Source organism: Bombus pascuorum, chromosome 1 (genome assembly GCF_905332965.1).
Source record: "Bombus pascuorum chromosome 1, iyBomPasc1.1, whole genome shotgun sequence".
Taxonomy (NCBI): domain Eukaryota; kingdom Metazoa; phylum Arthropoda; class Insecta; order Hymenoptera; family Apidae; genus Bombus; species Bombus pascuorum.
This window is the reverse complement of record NC_083488.1, coordinates 27,106,700-27,123,584: the sequence shown is the minus strand read 5'-3', so window position 1 is coordinate 27,123,584 and position 16,885 is coordinate 27,106,700. Positions and strand designations below refer to the sequence as shown.

At 38.8% G+C, this 16,885-nt stretch overlaps 1 protein-coding gene across 7 annotated transcripts in view; it reads right to left on the bottom strand.

Moving 5' to 3' along the window:
- LOC132908869 (teneurin-a) overlaps positions 1-16,885 on the bottom strand; it is a 709,702-nt gene that overhangs the window by 393,663 nt on the left and 299,154 nt on the right. For 6 of the 7 annotated variants that reach the window (XM_060963257.1, XM_060963282.1, XM_060963275.1 and 3 more), the window contains exons 5-7: positions 15,197-15,400; positions 14,260-14,427; positions 1,564-1,590 (exon numbers count right to left, since the gene is read on the bottom strand). In XM_060963257.1, coding sequence (XP_060819240.1) covers positions 1,564-1,590; positions 14,260-14,427; positions 15,197-15,400 — 399 coding nt within the window. The remainder of the gene's footprint in view (positions 1-1,563; positions 1,591-14,259; positions 14,428-15,196; positions 15,401-16,885) is intronic. The other variant, XM_060963301.1, reaches the window with a different exon arrangement.

Genomic DNA, 16,885 nt, shown 5'->3' with positions numbered 1-16,885 from the left:
GCGCGGTTCCGGCCCTTAGGGGTTCGCGTTGCGGGCATTCCGTAGTCGAGTTGCTTATAAAGTTATTCAAACTTGTAAGGAACTCTTGCCGGCGAATAATTAAAGTTACCTAAATGCAAAGGGCACAAAAGAAGGGCTGGCAGGCATGCTGCGAGCAACTAGACCGGCCGTTCAGGCACGTACTCATGAAAACGCATGCCCGGATGGCGTCGCGTACGCATCCACTAAAAATAAACACTTCATTGTACATGACCGTTTTTCTTGGGTTTATGAATGGTGCATGGAATTAAATTTCAAAAAAAAGCTACTATCCTGCTAATGAATATGGAGACTTTTCTCGTGGAGGCACAAGCAGTTAGTAGAATTTATAGATGATTCACTCGAAAAACAAATTGAAAGAATAATTCTTATCAATAATAACAATTTTCCAACAGTTAAAAATGAAATCTCTTTATACTTTCTTTTGGATTATTTTTATTCTTCGCATAACAAATCTATCCTTCTGAAAATGATCGTTACTCGTTGAAGAATATTTCAGAACTCCATATAATAAGAATCTTGCATCGTGTACAAAGAACGAACTATTCTTCTCCTTGGTTTCATCGACTGAACAAGTTAAACCGAAATTAATCGTACTTATCCCGTGCAAATTGCAATTTGCAAACGCGATCCGTGTATCTTGTAAGAACACGTGAGGATAATAGATACTGCCGGCAATAAGGGACGATGACGCGGCAAATCGATAACGCGTTAAGCATATATATAATTGAGGCAATGTATAACCATTAGGGGTTGTTAATGTTACAGCGCGCATTATTGTAAATCAAGGTTAACTGCAATACGGTGGTTTATTACGCTTTCGCGAAGCTGTGTAACTTGGTTTGCGGCAACTCCGACGCCGGATAATGGAATTTCGCTCTTCAGCCATCTGGATTAAAATCTATTAACTTAGCGATCGCAACTTGCTCCTGCTCCCTCTCTAATTTCATATTCATGTGCTTGCAGCTGACTTATTTCGTGATATATAAAACATTTTTCTTTCACGAGGTTGGCTTTATACATGTGTTGACATTTTATTAATCATCGAGCTTGGCGAACAGATTATACTATGAGACACGATCAACTCTCATTGATGAAATCTTAAAGAATATTAAGGTACTCCAATACAACGCGAATTAAAATTACTCGGTGCTAAAATGATGAGTTTTGCGTAAGATTTCCGAGATTCTTAAGTAGTCGAGGGAAAATTTTAATGGCTCAAGATTAATCAAGACGTATAATGCAGAACATATCAACTTCTAAATACTCGATGCTCATGAGAAACTTCGGTTTCATCCAAGAGTTAAAATTTATCAGATCACAAGTGAAGTTTTATTGAGAATTCAAAATTCATCAGAATTATTAAGCGTGGAATCGTGTCCCAGACGATCGAAAATATTTCAAAGCTCATCGGTAATCATAAGTATCTTTCAAAATTCATCGGTATACTTAATCCAAGTAGACTGTCTCAAAGCAGAAAACGACTACGTGCAACGAGTGCAACGCACACACAATGTTACGTACCTGTGAAGTAAATAGGCCTGGACAGTGCTGCGCGTGTGAAGGAATGTGCAGAAGAGAAAAGTGCGTTAGTGCGGCAAGGTTAGGCGTGTGCACGCGTGAATTGGAACGTGCTGTTACGTGATGCAAGCCGACTTGGTGAGCGAACAAAAGTCGAGCGATGTGTGAACGACCGCTTGAATGAGAGAGAAGAAAACAAAAAAATAAAAGGGCAGAGAAGAAATAAACGAATAATGCCGAATGACACGACGCTACGCCGTCATGCTGGACGATAACGACGATGTAACGAAATCGCGCGTGTACGTGCGACCTGAATTACGAAGAATCAGTCGCTGGTAATAATTAAACCGTTCAAGCTCTCTTTCCGCGTTGACAGCGCTGAGAACCTTGCTCGTTAACGCGAACCTCGTCTTCTTCTATTTTTTCTTTTTTTTTTTTACCATTTCATATTTTTTGTTGCATTTATTCGTAGGTCGAACTCCGATTCACAACGATTGAAATCGAATCGTAATACTTTTGACACAGCGTGATAGGCGATGACGAATCGTTATGCGAGTCGTTGATCTGCAATAAGCTAGATAACTATTGATATGAAAGAATAAAGATTAGATCTTTTCTACCTGCTAGCGATCTGGAATTGTTATTTCGATTTACTTGGTTCACTTGAGAGGTACACTTTGCCCTTTTATCGTGTTTACACAAGCTTTTATTTAATTTTCTTTCATATTTATTTATTTAGTAACTGAGAACTGATTTAGTAACACGTGTACTCTGATATTTCCGACGAATCATGTTAATATTGCTTCTATCGTTTCTCTAACAAATTCAGGATCGAATTGCGATTCAATTTATGTTTAATATCTCTTATAATCAGTATCGATTTTCATCTAAAATAATTATTCTAATAAACGTGCCGCAACAATTGAATTCAATTCTAGACACAAACAACAAATCCAACGTTCTAATCAACCTCGTATTTATAAAAAATCGAGAGAGGTGCAACATTTTAATCCTTTTCAATGATCCATTAATATGAATTATGAATTCTAGAAACTCATAAGAATAGATCCATCACATTTACAGGTAATACATAATGTAACACATGTATACACGAATATGGACACAAGGATTATCCTGTTGTGTATGATTACGTTAGAATTAACCAGGTGCGTCGATCAATAGCGTGAATTACAAACGAAGACCGTTTCTCTTCGGTGCACCGGAGTGTTAGTCGATATTTTCCGTAATAAGCGGTGATAATTGCTTAATTAAAGCGAACCGTGAAACGCGCAATGCGTTCCTGTCAGTGGCAGCCGCGTCGCTCCCGTATCTTGGACGACTTTACCGTCGAAACGTACATTCGTTGCAGTTATTGAACAATCTGCCGGCATTGTTCGAGTGTTGGGAACACCTGTAACGCTCAATTACAAAGTCGATAGCCCGCGTTGACGAGAAAAATGTCCGCCACGGCATCTCGCGACTCACCGATGAGTTATTCTCCTGCATTTATTGACGACGATGCAAACGAATAGCGGCGTATCTTTTTCTTTCGTTTTTATCGCGATTATTCTTGAAAACGATCCACGTCTTTTTTACTGTATATGTGGTAAAAAAAAAATGTGGAAAAAGATATGACGAGGTTGAAAATTAATCGAGCGTAAAAATAAATACGTGTCGATAGCCGAAGCAGAAATTTGAGACGATCTAAAGGGAGATAAGACGCCTAGAGACTCAACAAAAGTGTTCAACTCCATACAAAGATAACGTTTGGCTCGTTTTACCGAAAGTAATTTAGTCAATATATTATTTCCATATCGAGTTTCTAGTAAAAATAATTCGTGAATCGATAGAAATTACAAAAATTCTTTCTTTTTTTAAAGCTAGTAGCGTGTCACGTCGCTTTTATTTACGGATTCTCTATTAAATAATTAAATTGCAAACTCGACACGTTACACGCTGCGGCCTTATTTTTCTACCATTTTTATAACAATTCGCAATTTACAAGATCTATTATTATACTTGCGGTTAACGATGCATGCGCCGGAGGTTATTGTAGCGTGTTATCAACAATAACAGTATCGACGGATTGTCAGGGTTGTCAACGACGGTGTTTCTATCGTAGATTATAATCGTTTGTCAGTCGATCGTTTTTATTTCGTTCCTACGCGAAATCGTTCTACATGGATACGACGGCATAATGCTAGCTGCAGGCAACGCGTTGCCCGCATCGAGTTAAAATCGATTGTTGCCACGATGACGGTCCGTGCGACGTCATTGACTGCGGTTCAAATCGCATTGTGATCTGTGATGGATTACCGTTTATATCGAAGCGTACATCAAATCGAAATCAATTTTCTTTCGCGATCGCCAGAATTATCTTCGTTGAATGCGCGCACCGAACCATGCCCGCTACGTGAATACGGAAAATCGTGTAACTTCAGGAGCATTGTGGTTTCTGATGGACTTCAAATATCGTTTCGCCAACAGGAAAATTAATAACTTGATTTAACGTCGTTCAACATATAGCGAGTGTATACACGTAGAATATTCAACTAAATCATTTTTTATTGCATCTCAAATATAAACGCTCAATCACGATAGAATTTTGAGTGCTTCGTAGATTCCAACAAAAATATCTTCTTTTTGGTATAACTTTACAATAGTTTGACCGTTAGACTTTGACTGCCACGTTGGTCTTATATGACCAGTCACGGGTTTTCCCGTGACACCACGGTGTTCATTGATAACCGGAGCGCTTGAACTTCTTACAATGATAAAAATTGAATGAAAATTGACAGTTAGGGGATTTTGAATATAACCGATAAATAGAAGATACTTTGAAACAAAAAGTGCCCCATTGAACAATTAAACATTGTTATTGGAACATCAATAAAAAAAGAAAATGAGAACAAATCTCACATCTAACGGTGCACTGTGTTGAAACACTGTGGCGTCCGGAGCGAAACATGTGATTTCGGCGTGGCAGTCAAAATGTTAACTCAGAACAATTTTCGAATAAACCTTTACGTGAGATAAATACAATGATAAAATCCGATGATATACGCAATTGTATTACTGTAGTAGAACGACATTGATATAAAATTCTTTGAAAAAAATGACGATATTCTACATTGCATATTTCCACGTACTCAACTATTTCTCATTATCATTTTCAGTCACAAAAATTTGAGCCAGATCTTCAGCCAATCGAATTTCCCTCATCTTCTCTTTCCATTAACAACTGTTGCAATTTGTAAATTTATAAATTTTTATACTATCGATGGACGAACTTGGTTATCTACAAAATGCTTGTTTATTCACACGTTTAATCCTACGCGAAGACCGATAGGACATTGACGAAGTGGAAGTTTAGTCAATCGCAGCTAACCAATCGCGGATCGTGATGGCGACCGCGGACAAAGGGGCGAACCAGGTTATCCCTGGACCGTGGATAGAGTTAGTCAGACGCTGGCAAGGGTGTACAAGGTGGCCGACAGTGACTTGATGCGGTTAGCGATTCGCGCTGCTAACTCGATTTGATGCTCTAATGCCTTCGTCACGTCCGACGTAGCTGGCGTATTCATGTAAATACGAATTATTTCCCGGCAGTCGCTGCGGTCGCGACGTTCGTTGACCACTGCAACACTGCTCAAGGATTCATCTTGTCTGGTGGAAATTTATTTGTGACTCGATTCGAATTATGATAATATTATTCGGAATAAAATCTTGTGAGAGAAGATTAGGTTGACGTCGATGATGAATTTTTGAAGATTGTTGTTACATCTACATTTTTTAGTAAATTTTGTTTCCCGTTGAAGGAAATTGGGAATGGATAAAGGAATGTGTATCTAATCCGAATTCAGAGTAACGAATACTGATGTTTCGGATATTGATGTCTAGAAATTTGGAATTTTATTCGTAATACTTGTGATTTTATACGAAACATAAAAAGTAAAGTAAACCTAGTTACTTTGAAAAAGCAAACTTTCAAATGTAGTTTAAATTAAAAGTAAATTCGTAAAAAAACCGAGTTACGAAATTTGTTTGCTTTAACACGGAAAACTGGGTTATACAGTTTATTTGCAGTAAAAAGTGTGTTGCTCGAATCAAAGAGAATCACGTTCCCAAATAATTCATAAGAATTCACACACGAGTAAAACATTTTCCTATGAAATTTTTTCATAAATATAACATTCACAAGTTTTGAGTAGAGTATAACATTCAAACTGAAAATTATCCTAGATGTTTGTCATAATGTCGTAGTTTGAATTATGCCAAATTATGCTAAATTATAATCTTTTTCTTCCATAAACAAATCAAATTCTCATCGTAGAAAGTTAAACAGCCAACGAATTACAGTCGAAATTGGAAAATCTAAGTACACACATTCAACTCTATTTATCTTCAGCAGCGATAATCGCTTATCACTTTTATTCGAGCTACCGAAACAATGGCTCATTAAGAATCCCGTTCGCCGATGGTAACATCCGATAAGGTTCAGCCTGTTAAAGTTTCCATAAACGAGAACTACGGGGATTCTCTATTTGGTTTTGCCGAAACGTATCACGATTAAGCTCGATATTAGGTTACCGCATGCCCGTACATTTTCGGTCTGGAACGAAGCGGAAGAAGTACAACGGTAACGATAATGGTGAACACGGACTATTGGCATAGTTTTCAAGTGGTGCTTAAAATTATTCCTATTTCGAGAAACCTGGCCACAATCCAGCTTGTCTCATGCCTTCTAGACCAGGTCCTACCATTTAAACAAAAAGAAGAGAAAAGAAAAAAAAGATAGAAGAAGATGGATGAAAGATTTGAAAAAAAAAAGATAAAATTGGAAATAAAAGACAAATGTTTTATTCCATTCACGATCGATAGCACTGCGTGTGGCACCTTTTCCTCTTGCGTTCGCTTTTTCGTTTCCCTGTAATTTATACGATTTCCCGGCCGATCGTATTTCACATTAAACTGCCGACCGAATGGATCAGATGTGCCTGGGTCCGTTCAAAGATGCGGCTTTGTTGGCCGCATTATTTGCAATTTAAATAATCCGACAGATCGGTAATTAATCGTCCGGTTCGACAACATTTTTTCCCCCGCTCGAATAAGCTAATATCGGCCGAGGCCGGGATTTACATTGGTACGCGAACCGAATGGACACACGATCGGCGCAGTTAAATTTTCTAGGGCAATCGCACCAATCGATATCATATTTGTTGGCTCGCGGCTTCGTTTCAGGAAATTAAATTCTGCAATCCGGGCCCCACCGGCGCGACGCTGGGCACACGTGTTCTTTGATTCACCACCTTAATTGCCTTCCGTCTTTTTATTTCGATGGTAATTGGAACGGTAATAGGGAATTTTTGTGCAGAACGTTCGGCAATGCCGCCAAACGAGATGCTTTTTGAAATGTATACACTGTGTGTAATAGACGGTTGTGATGGATTTGACATTCGAAGTATAAACTTTTATATTGGATGTTGAAAATAGTGATTGCAATTCGGAACTAGATTTTGAATTACATATATCCTTTTAGTCACAGATGGGATTGCTACGGAGGAAAAGATTTTTTTGATATTTTAAACGCTATAACAAATTTAATTAATTGCGACTAAAACTAATTTATTTAGAAAATTACGTAATTAGAAGTTATATAAAAATTATAATCTGCAACAAAATTCTTCCGCTTCTGATAAAAAACAGTTAAAATACATTTGCTTTTACACGATGAATTTTATCATATTTTTTCCACAAAGAAAATTAATATAAATTAAAATAAATATAGCAGAATGCTAGAGATTTTTAATCTCTTCTCTCTTGTGCCTATTCTAACCTCAACAACTAACGTGGGAAACGGCAAACTCCGAATATGTTTACATACAAAATTAAATTTCATTCGAAGTACCAGCATATTTTGGTATTAAGATAGTCTTAATTCTAGAATATTTTATACAGAGTAAACGTCATCTTGAGATCCGTAATTCGACAATCTTCGACGCTATATTGCCTGTCGGAATGTCCCTGCGGTCTAATGGAGGCATCTCGTGGCATCTATTAGCAAATGGTTCCCAACGGTCAGTGCTTGCCCGCGTTAACCCCGTGCTCGCCACCGTCAGAAAGACGATTGATATTACATTAGATCGGCGTAGTCTAATATAGGCCAGTCGAAAACCATGTTACTAAATTGCTGGTCACTAGGGACTCGGCACAATTACGATCCCACGTCCACATAAACCTACTCCAGACACGTATTCAATGCGAATATATAGCCATGAAACACTTCCTTCCTGACGATTCGCAAATTTCAAGGGGCATATAAATATTTTAACGTTTATCATACCGAGTTTCTCGCTCTAATTGTGTATTAAATTTTTTTAACGAAGTCCTATTATATTCTGGCAATGATTATAAGCGTGAAATTGATCCAAGCATATGTATCTACATCGATTAGCGGGAGATTTCTACGCTTTTATAAAATCCACCGATTCTAATCAAACTTTCCTTCTTACGTCAAACATCCTGAACATCCATCTTTTCTCCCTCAAACGTTAGATTGATTTTACAATTTCTCATTTCACGGTCCGAAAATAAATTTAACCAATCCTCAGGAGCAGGACATGGGATCGGCGGAGTAACCGGAGGCGACACACGCACCAACAGATACCCACATCTATGCCGTCGTCGTTCACGTGTCACTGATACGTCAACGTCGAGAAGTTTGATCTAGCGATCCGCTTTAACGGGCGCCTCCGTGCACCCGGAGGGCAAAGACTCAGAGCCGAGTATCTGTCTTCGCAGCGTTGCGCCACCTATGTACCTACCTAACCTTATGTACGCGACCTAAGAAGCTCTACATAGGCGTCGAACGAAGGGAAGCAGGGTCTTAATCCGCGCCGCTAATTTCCACGGAATCTACGCGTAATGCGATCACACTTCGGCAAGCAGAGGCAATGGCTGGCGAAGCAGCAAATTCCCGGACGAAACGACCCGTAACCGGCGCGGCGTGCTCGATCTTTGCCCGGCTGTTCCTATCCTCCGCCTTGCCTCTCAGCTTTCCTAACACCCCAACACGGTTCGACATCGTCGTTGTTTCGCGATATCGGCAGACGACTAATTGGTAGCCGGGGCTCCGGCGTCAACGAAACACCCCGGCCAAACGAGATCCGACGAAATTTCGTTTAAAAGTTTGGCAGCCAGCCTCGCCACGACGACATCGAGAACTCGCCGACGGAGCCTCGACTACGATGCCTGAGAGGGCAGGGAACTCGAGAAGCCGCAAAGCTACTTTCTCATCTCCGTGGTAACGCTAAAACTGCGTTACGCGGCACACCGAGGAACCTGCTGAACGACGTACCCGCGACCAGCCCAGGCCTAAATACCCACGGCATTCCAAAACAATATAGCCGCTCAGCTAACTTCTAACGCTGACCTACGTTCTAACTAGTCCGGCCTCGCTACTCGCAACTGCTAACTCGGTTACTCTTCCAGGCTCCTCGCCTTCCTCTGCCCTCTTCGCCATCGTTTCCTGTTTCGCTTCTCGAAGAGTGAAAACTCCTTTTAGTACTGGGTGTTGTTCAAATTTTTTAAATAATTATTTAGTAAACAGGCAACTATCCGAACCAATTGGAACCGAGGTGATTCGGAAAATCGAATAATGAAACATGCATGCAATTACCAAAAAAATGCTTTCTTCTAATGCATTAAAAATTCTTTCTTTCTTATTTCGCAACGCAACAATTCCGCTTTCCTTGCTTAGAATATCCAATCCGGCATTTTTTAAAATTCTGAGAGGTTCGTTCGTTCACGGAAACGAGTCCAAATCTAACCAGTATTGAGCAATAAAACAAAACTTCACTTAACGAACAAATGAAATTTAAATTTCGATGCAACCTTCTTTGAGACTGCTTGCTTGGACCAGTCGTTTTCTCGTTGACACAACGAAAGGAAAATGTGTAAGACGGACGTCGTCGCCCTTATGGAAACTTCGTAGCTGGTTACATTGACGAGCCACGACACCGCAGGATCCGACAACAATGAACTTATCTCTCAAAACCGAGAGTCCCTTGGTTATTTAATGAGCCGACCCATAAGGCAGTTTGTCGATTATGACGCTGTTAGCCAGTGTAACGGTGGCGCACCGTTTGAAACATTTGCCTTTGCCTCAAGATCCTCCGCTCAGTCCCTTGCCTACGGCCGTTTCGCGAAGCATCGCAATTACCACGCCAGGAACCGTGCGCCGAGCAAACCAGAAATTCGAGTGTAATTGTCCCGCGCGGCCCGCGGTAAAGATCGAGACGGAATTGGATCCTCGCGGGAGATTCTTTGGCGCCTGGTTTATCGCGATCTCCCGTTTCTAACCTTTCGAAAGAACAAAGACTTTTCTTATCTACTTGAGATACCTGGGTTAAGTTTTCGGAAACTTTTGTTAGACTTTTCAAGCAAACATTTTGGAATCTTGCAATTATACATGAAACTTATGAATGAAATTACAGAAGGACGTAAAAGTTTAATACGTATAAGACACTGTCTTTCTTCTTTTCTTTTTTTAACGAACTCAACCTTGTTAAACATTATATTATTTCCCGATTTCCCTATCTTTGCTCGTAGGGAGAGTCTTAATATCGCGTGTCGTGTTTTGAGTAGGTGCAGAATATAATAATACCATGCAGAGAATAGAAAAAATAAGTATAAAAAGAGTACACTCGAGTCACGGCACAATTTACTAAAAATATCTATGATCGACTTAGTTTCGTTCGAAAAAATATCGTTCCTAAATTCTTCTATCTTCTTTAAATGACTCACCGGAAATCTCAGGAATGAAGTCACTCGCAACAGATCACAATTTACATGTCATTCGCGTAACTCTGTTCGGTATACTTTTCGAAGAAAGATATGGGATTTGTATCAAATCGCAACAATGCACCGATAAAAATCGCAGATCCTTCCGGTTGAACAGGGTGACTATTAATATTAAGCTTTTAACGAGGAACACGTTTACACGAAACCCGATTTAACTCAGGCCAGGGGCTCGATACCAGCCGGTAATCCTGTTAGTCTGGTAATCGTATTTGAGGCACGGATCGTTAACTTATCGCTTCGCGGGAGATTTTACGTTGCGATTTCCGGGACCGGTTGCGCTCGCGGCAATCAATGAATTTATTCGCGCGCAACTACCCAATGTTTCGAAATGCGCGCGGATTTTCTAACCTTGTTACTTTTGATACTCGATCGTAAGCATTTCCTAACCTCTTTGCTTTCAATGCGTTTCATCCCGATGTATTCGTCCCGATTTTTGAAATCGTCATTCCTTGTATAAAATTTCGAATTTCCATGTTTTTGATACTTGATCGTGTATATTTTCTATTCTCTTCCATGTTTCATTGCATTAACTTCGTCGTAAGATACGTGACGAGCAACGTCTACTAACCTCATACGTAGAATGAAAATTTAAAATGAAAATTTCATCGAGATCGCTTAACGTTGCTGTGAGCTACGAAGGGTTAAAAAATGTTGGAAATCGCAGTTCCTCACAATATTCGACCTATAACTGTAATAAATCTACATCTTTCAATGTCTGCCATTTGTTTTTGCATCAACCGATTTTCATGAAATTTTCAGCATGTCATAAATCTTCGAAATCTGTTGTTTAAATTTTTATTACAGGCTCAGATGAAAAAAGGTTATAAAAAATGACCTTTACTTTTTTCTTCGCAATTTTAACCAATTGCAATATTTTTAAAGAATTTTTTACTCGCCACCTAATAAATTAATTCTTTTAACACCTAAAAGAAAAAACTAGTCGTCTGATTCAATTTTAAAAAATTATTCTGTTTCAAAGAATGCCAGAATATATATTAATGCGTTTTTACTATGTACTTTTTCCAAAAGAAAATTCCATCGCGTACATTTTTTTGATTTCTCAAATAATTACCCGACTCCTATTATACCGATCAATGTGAAGACATTAAAACAAATGTAAAAACGCTTGTTTGTCACAATATGTGCATTTAAACATTGACGATTATATGGATACTCTCAGTAGTTTAATTTTCTGTTACCAGTTGGCGTATTAAAATTCTCAGTCCCCTAATATATAGTATTGAATCGTTCGGAAAGCTCTTTCGATTTATATTTCGATTCGATATACAGTAGCGGACAAAAGATTAAGACGAAATGGAAAAAATAAATAATTGATTTACTTTCCATAAAAAATATAAATACAGTGTTCTACATTTGGTATTAACTAATTAGGCATTTGTTTATACACTTACAAAAAAAATTTCATTTTGATATTTTGCTCAGTAGCGAAGTTACAAAAAAAGGAACGAAATCTGTATAATATTTTGTCGGTCAAAAGTTTAAGACTACACAAAAAATATTAAGTTTTGGTAAAAAAATATGCACAATTTTTGTTTAAATTCAATATTTTGTCCAATATCCGTTATTTCTTATCACTTCGGTACATCTTCTTGGCATTGAATCTATTAATTTTTTACATTGATCTACCGTAATATTACTCCAAGCTGTTTCAATTGTAGAGTAAAGTTCATTCAAATTTTTCGGTTTATAACCTTGTACTGTCTTTTTTATGATGCTCCACAAGTTCTCGATTGGATTAATATCTGGTGATTGGGACGGCCACGGCAGCACGGTGATATTTTCTTCTTGAAAAAACTGTTTCACAACCCGAGCCGTGTGCTTCGGATCATTATCATTTTGAAAAATAAAATCATCACTCATATTGTTGCGTGCAAAAGGTAACATTGTGTTCTTGAGTATGTCCTTGTATTGAAAACGGTCCATAATTCCATTGATACGACATATCGGACCAGGGCCGCTTCGAGAAAAACACGCCCACACCATAACGTTGCCACCACCATGTTTAAGAGTTTTTAAAACGCACTGTGTTTTCAAACTTTCGCCAATTCGACGTCTAACGTACCGTACCCCGTCAGAAGAGACGCGACTGAATTTCGATTCGTCAGAAAACAATACCTTTTGCCAATCTTCACTTGTCCAATGCTTATGAGCTTTAGCAAATGCAAGTCGTCTTTTTCGATTCCTAGAACTCAGCAGTGGTTTCTTTTGGGGTTTTCGTCCTCTTAAGTTAAAGTCTTCTAATCTTCTCCTAACAGTTCTAGCACTAATTTGTGTATCGTTTTCATAGTTTATCTCCGCAGCAATATTATTTGCACTACGAAAACGATCCTTTTCGCTCAATCGATGAATCCGGCGATCCATTTTCGGTGTTGTTTTCCGTGGTCTTCCGTTTTTCGGTTGATCGCAATACATGCCTGTCTTTAAACATTTATACCAAGCTTGTTTACAAGCTGTTTCTGACCTGTTCACTATATTTGCTATTTCGGTGAAGGTTTTACTTTGCTTTCGCAGCCTTACGATTTGTTCCCTTTCGTTTTCAAGTAAATTCTTTGATTTACCCATAGTCTGTTCCTACCTAAATGAATTTTAAGCAATAAAAGGTACACTAAACAATGATTTTGACATTCCAGAATCAAAATGTTCAAAAACTGTACTCGTACTCACGTTTTACACAGATCGTCTTAAACTAATGTCCACTGTTTCCAAGTGCTAGGCGGTAACTAACTGTTGTAACTCCTACATTGTTTGTATTTAACAACTGACTGTCTGAGGTTACGAAGGTCAAACATACAGCTACGTTATTCCAAAGAGACAAACCGAATAGAAGAACAATATGCGTATAAGATGTTTGTAATCCGGTTTACAAATCATCGTCTTAAACTTTTGTCCGCTACTGTACATTTATTGAATTATATAAGTACCATTTTGTTCCACGATCTTTCTCCATCTTTCACGCAACTTGAATATCCCATCCTCCCAGAACCTCTCAGGTTTCTCGCCAAAAAACTTTTTAATATGCCTCTTTACATCGACCAAATCCCTTAAAAATCGGAACAAACTTTTCGAACGATCCAATATATGTTATGAGTAATAACTGAGTGAGGTGGAGCCGTTTCCGAGGAGCGGGGAACGTGGTATTTTGAGTCTACATTAATGATTAGTTGTGATCGCGCAAGCGTTATCTTATTTTCATCGAGTAAGAGTGAGTCAGTGTAAATGCTTAACTAATTTATTTTCTCCTTCTGACACACATTATTGAGTCAGTTACCAATGACCAATGCGATCCAAAATGCCACGTGACCGTGTTTCCCGCTCTCCGGAAGTGGCTTTACATGCCTCGCCAGAAGTGGAGCTTTCTACTCGGTCCTGCATTCCTATGTTCGTGATATCTATCATGGCATCGATATTCCCATGTACACGATTCTTCATTCTCCAACATTCTTGCCACTGATGTACAATTTTTCCAATTTTATAATTTTTTTACAGTGCGTAATTACACGTATTTTCTAATCTCGTATTTTCAATATATAATTATACATATATATCGAATGCTTATAAGTTATTGCTATAGGATTTTCACTGTCAGTATGTAATACTGCAGGCTTGATAATCTCATGAATCTCAAAATACGAACCTGTACGTTTTCCGACGGAGTTACTTTCGTTCGCGCGCGAGGATGAGTACGAGAATTTGGCGGTAAATGGAATGACTACATGCAATGGGCAAATAATACAACGAATAATGCATGATGCAATGACAGGCAATGAGAATGGCGCGAGAAGTGATGGTGCTGGGATGATGTAAAAGTGAACTTACCATTGGTGAGATGCATGCGAGAATGCTCGTCTGGGAAGACGGTTTCGGAACGATCGCTGGCCGTGGAGCTGCTACTCAAAGCACTCGTGTGACCTCGTCGCGTTCGTCGCCCCAAGGTCCCGCCACCGGTGCTCGTCTTTTTCGATGGCGCCGCATAAACCGTTTCACCTGCGGTGTATCAGAATTGTTGGAATATCTTTGGGTACATTAGAATATCTTTTCGTAGAGTCTTGCGACAGTTAAAGCGAATGGAATTTAAAGATGCTATATGCTATCGGAGAATAAGGATACATTTTTGAGCTACTATACATTTGTTCTGGGAATGCGTCGTGGAATGGAACGGAAAAGGATAAATAGAAATAATATTTTTTAAACGTCTGGTTAATTTTTAAATGGATACTTGATTTCGTACTTTTTCATTTTTCAAGTACTTTTATAACCAAGTACTTTTATAAAAGAAAAAAGAGTACAAGTTGACGAAGAAGATTCAAATTTAAAAACTAAGAAGAAATAAAAACCATCGAGACAAATAATAAAATAAGGATCTTCACGTGAGTACTGTTTAAACGAAGTTTCCTTATTTTAACACTCGGCTTCGTTTCTCCCAAAATTAAAAATTTCTCAGACATTCAAGTACGCTTCTACCGACTCTCCATATTTTTCTGAAAGAATCCTGGTATTCTATTCTAACTTTCCGACTACATTAACCGGCAATCGATGCAACAGCAAGTTAATATTTACAAGAGCCAGAGACGAGATATCGTGAATGTTATTCCGAATCGCGTAGCGAGCGTTTCTGTTGCATTAATCAAGTCGACCGGGTTGACTCGCAACATAACGTTAGCGAAACTCGTCTCGTGGCATTTGTAAGTATCATCTTCGTTGCAAGTGTATACGAGCAAACGTAACTCGCTCGCGGCTCTAATTAACTCCGTACCGTTGCCATTGCGGGATCTCTCCGATGATATGCTCCCATTGTAATGATGCCGGCGAGAGTTGGTGCTCTCCAGGGGAAACGGAGATGCCTGTCGATGATTCGGCGTCAAGGTTGGAGGCGGCGTTGGGAATGGTGTTGTCGGATTATCGGTAGTAGCGGCGCCCTCTGTGTCGGATCCTGTACGATACGATCGGTCACCAACGCCTGCAACCATAAATTTTGCATGATTTTAGTGCTTGAGATTGCCAATGATAGTTAATTGGGATTGGCGGAATTTTATGATTTGATCATTTTCCTTGAGAAACGATGCGCGTAAATTAAATATCGTTATCAAATCCAAGTTTTCAAAAAGATATATTCATGCTTATAGTTGTATTTCTTTTTTATAATAATTCCAACACTAAACATAATTTCCCAAATATTTTCAAATTACCAAAATATAAGTATTCCCCATAATCATTTTGCCTCGTTTTGTCATCTATATAAAATTACGTACAATGGGATGAGAATATTTTGCGGGCGTTTAAAGATCATTAATTTTCATCTCACGAAAACAAGGTTTCGGATCTCTCTCCAATTCCCTTTCTCATTGTAATCCATTAACTCATCGACAAAGGGTCGCCCGTATCCTCAGCGGACCACGTCAAGCCTATCCCAACGCGTCTGCTCTTAAACGTGGCCTCATTGTCATCGGCTTGTCCATCGAACCGAACGAGTGTCCGACGTGTCGCTCACTATGCAAATATGATTGTTCAAGATCGAAATGGGATGTAAACCTGGTTGTCGGACGACGGATCGGTGACTAGTGATTTCATCGCGTTTAAGAACGAATACACTACCGTTCATAATTCATTACATCATCTGTTAATTACAAACCTAACGTTTATTAAAACAGATTTAGAATAATCCTCCATAGGCAAACGAAATTTCATTTCTTGAATTTCTTTCTACCAAGTTTTTATTTTTATTCGAAAAACTTTCATAACAGAGACAGAGAAATATAATTGATAAATTGATAATTATCCTAAGACTATGTCAAGTTATTTGAAAGCTTGGAATAATGGAAAAATTACACGTAAATTTATTCTACAATTCCAATGTTCCTTTATAATCTAATTTAAATATAACAACGTCCTACTGATTTATGAACGATAGTGTACCTCTGTCGAGTCAACGACGGGTATAGTCGTCAACGCGATTTGACGTATCCGGTTATACACGGCATACGCTCAACAGCTATCTCGAGAACAGCGTGCTCTCGCGATATCACCGTCATTTCATTTTACTGCTACCTTTCTTGGGAAGCTTCAATTTGCTCCTGTCCTTGTTAAACTTTCTTTTGTAATTAATTTCCATAGGCAACTTGCAACGGCTACTTCGACCCGTGTCGTTGCTTGGACGTCCGCGTTTACTCAAGTCGCACGTTACGAGAACAATCCCACTTTTTAAATCGTAATAACGTAACACTAAAAATAGTACTTTCTACTAACATCGTAGCGAGTTAATTTGTTGGAGGTAGAATATTTCTTCCATTTGCATTCGCCATCACAAATTCATTTTAACTCGCTTTTGTTCCGTTCGTAAATGCAAAAAATGTAGGAAAAATAAATCACGCATCACCTTCGATAGCAGTTACTACGTATCATTTCAATTTTCAGTGGAATCGCCACTCGTAGCTCGTACGACACC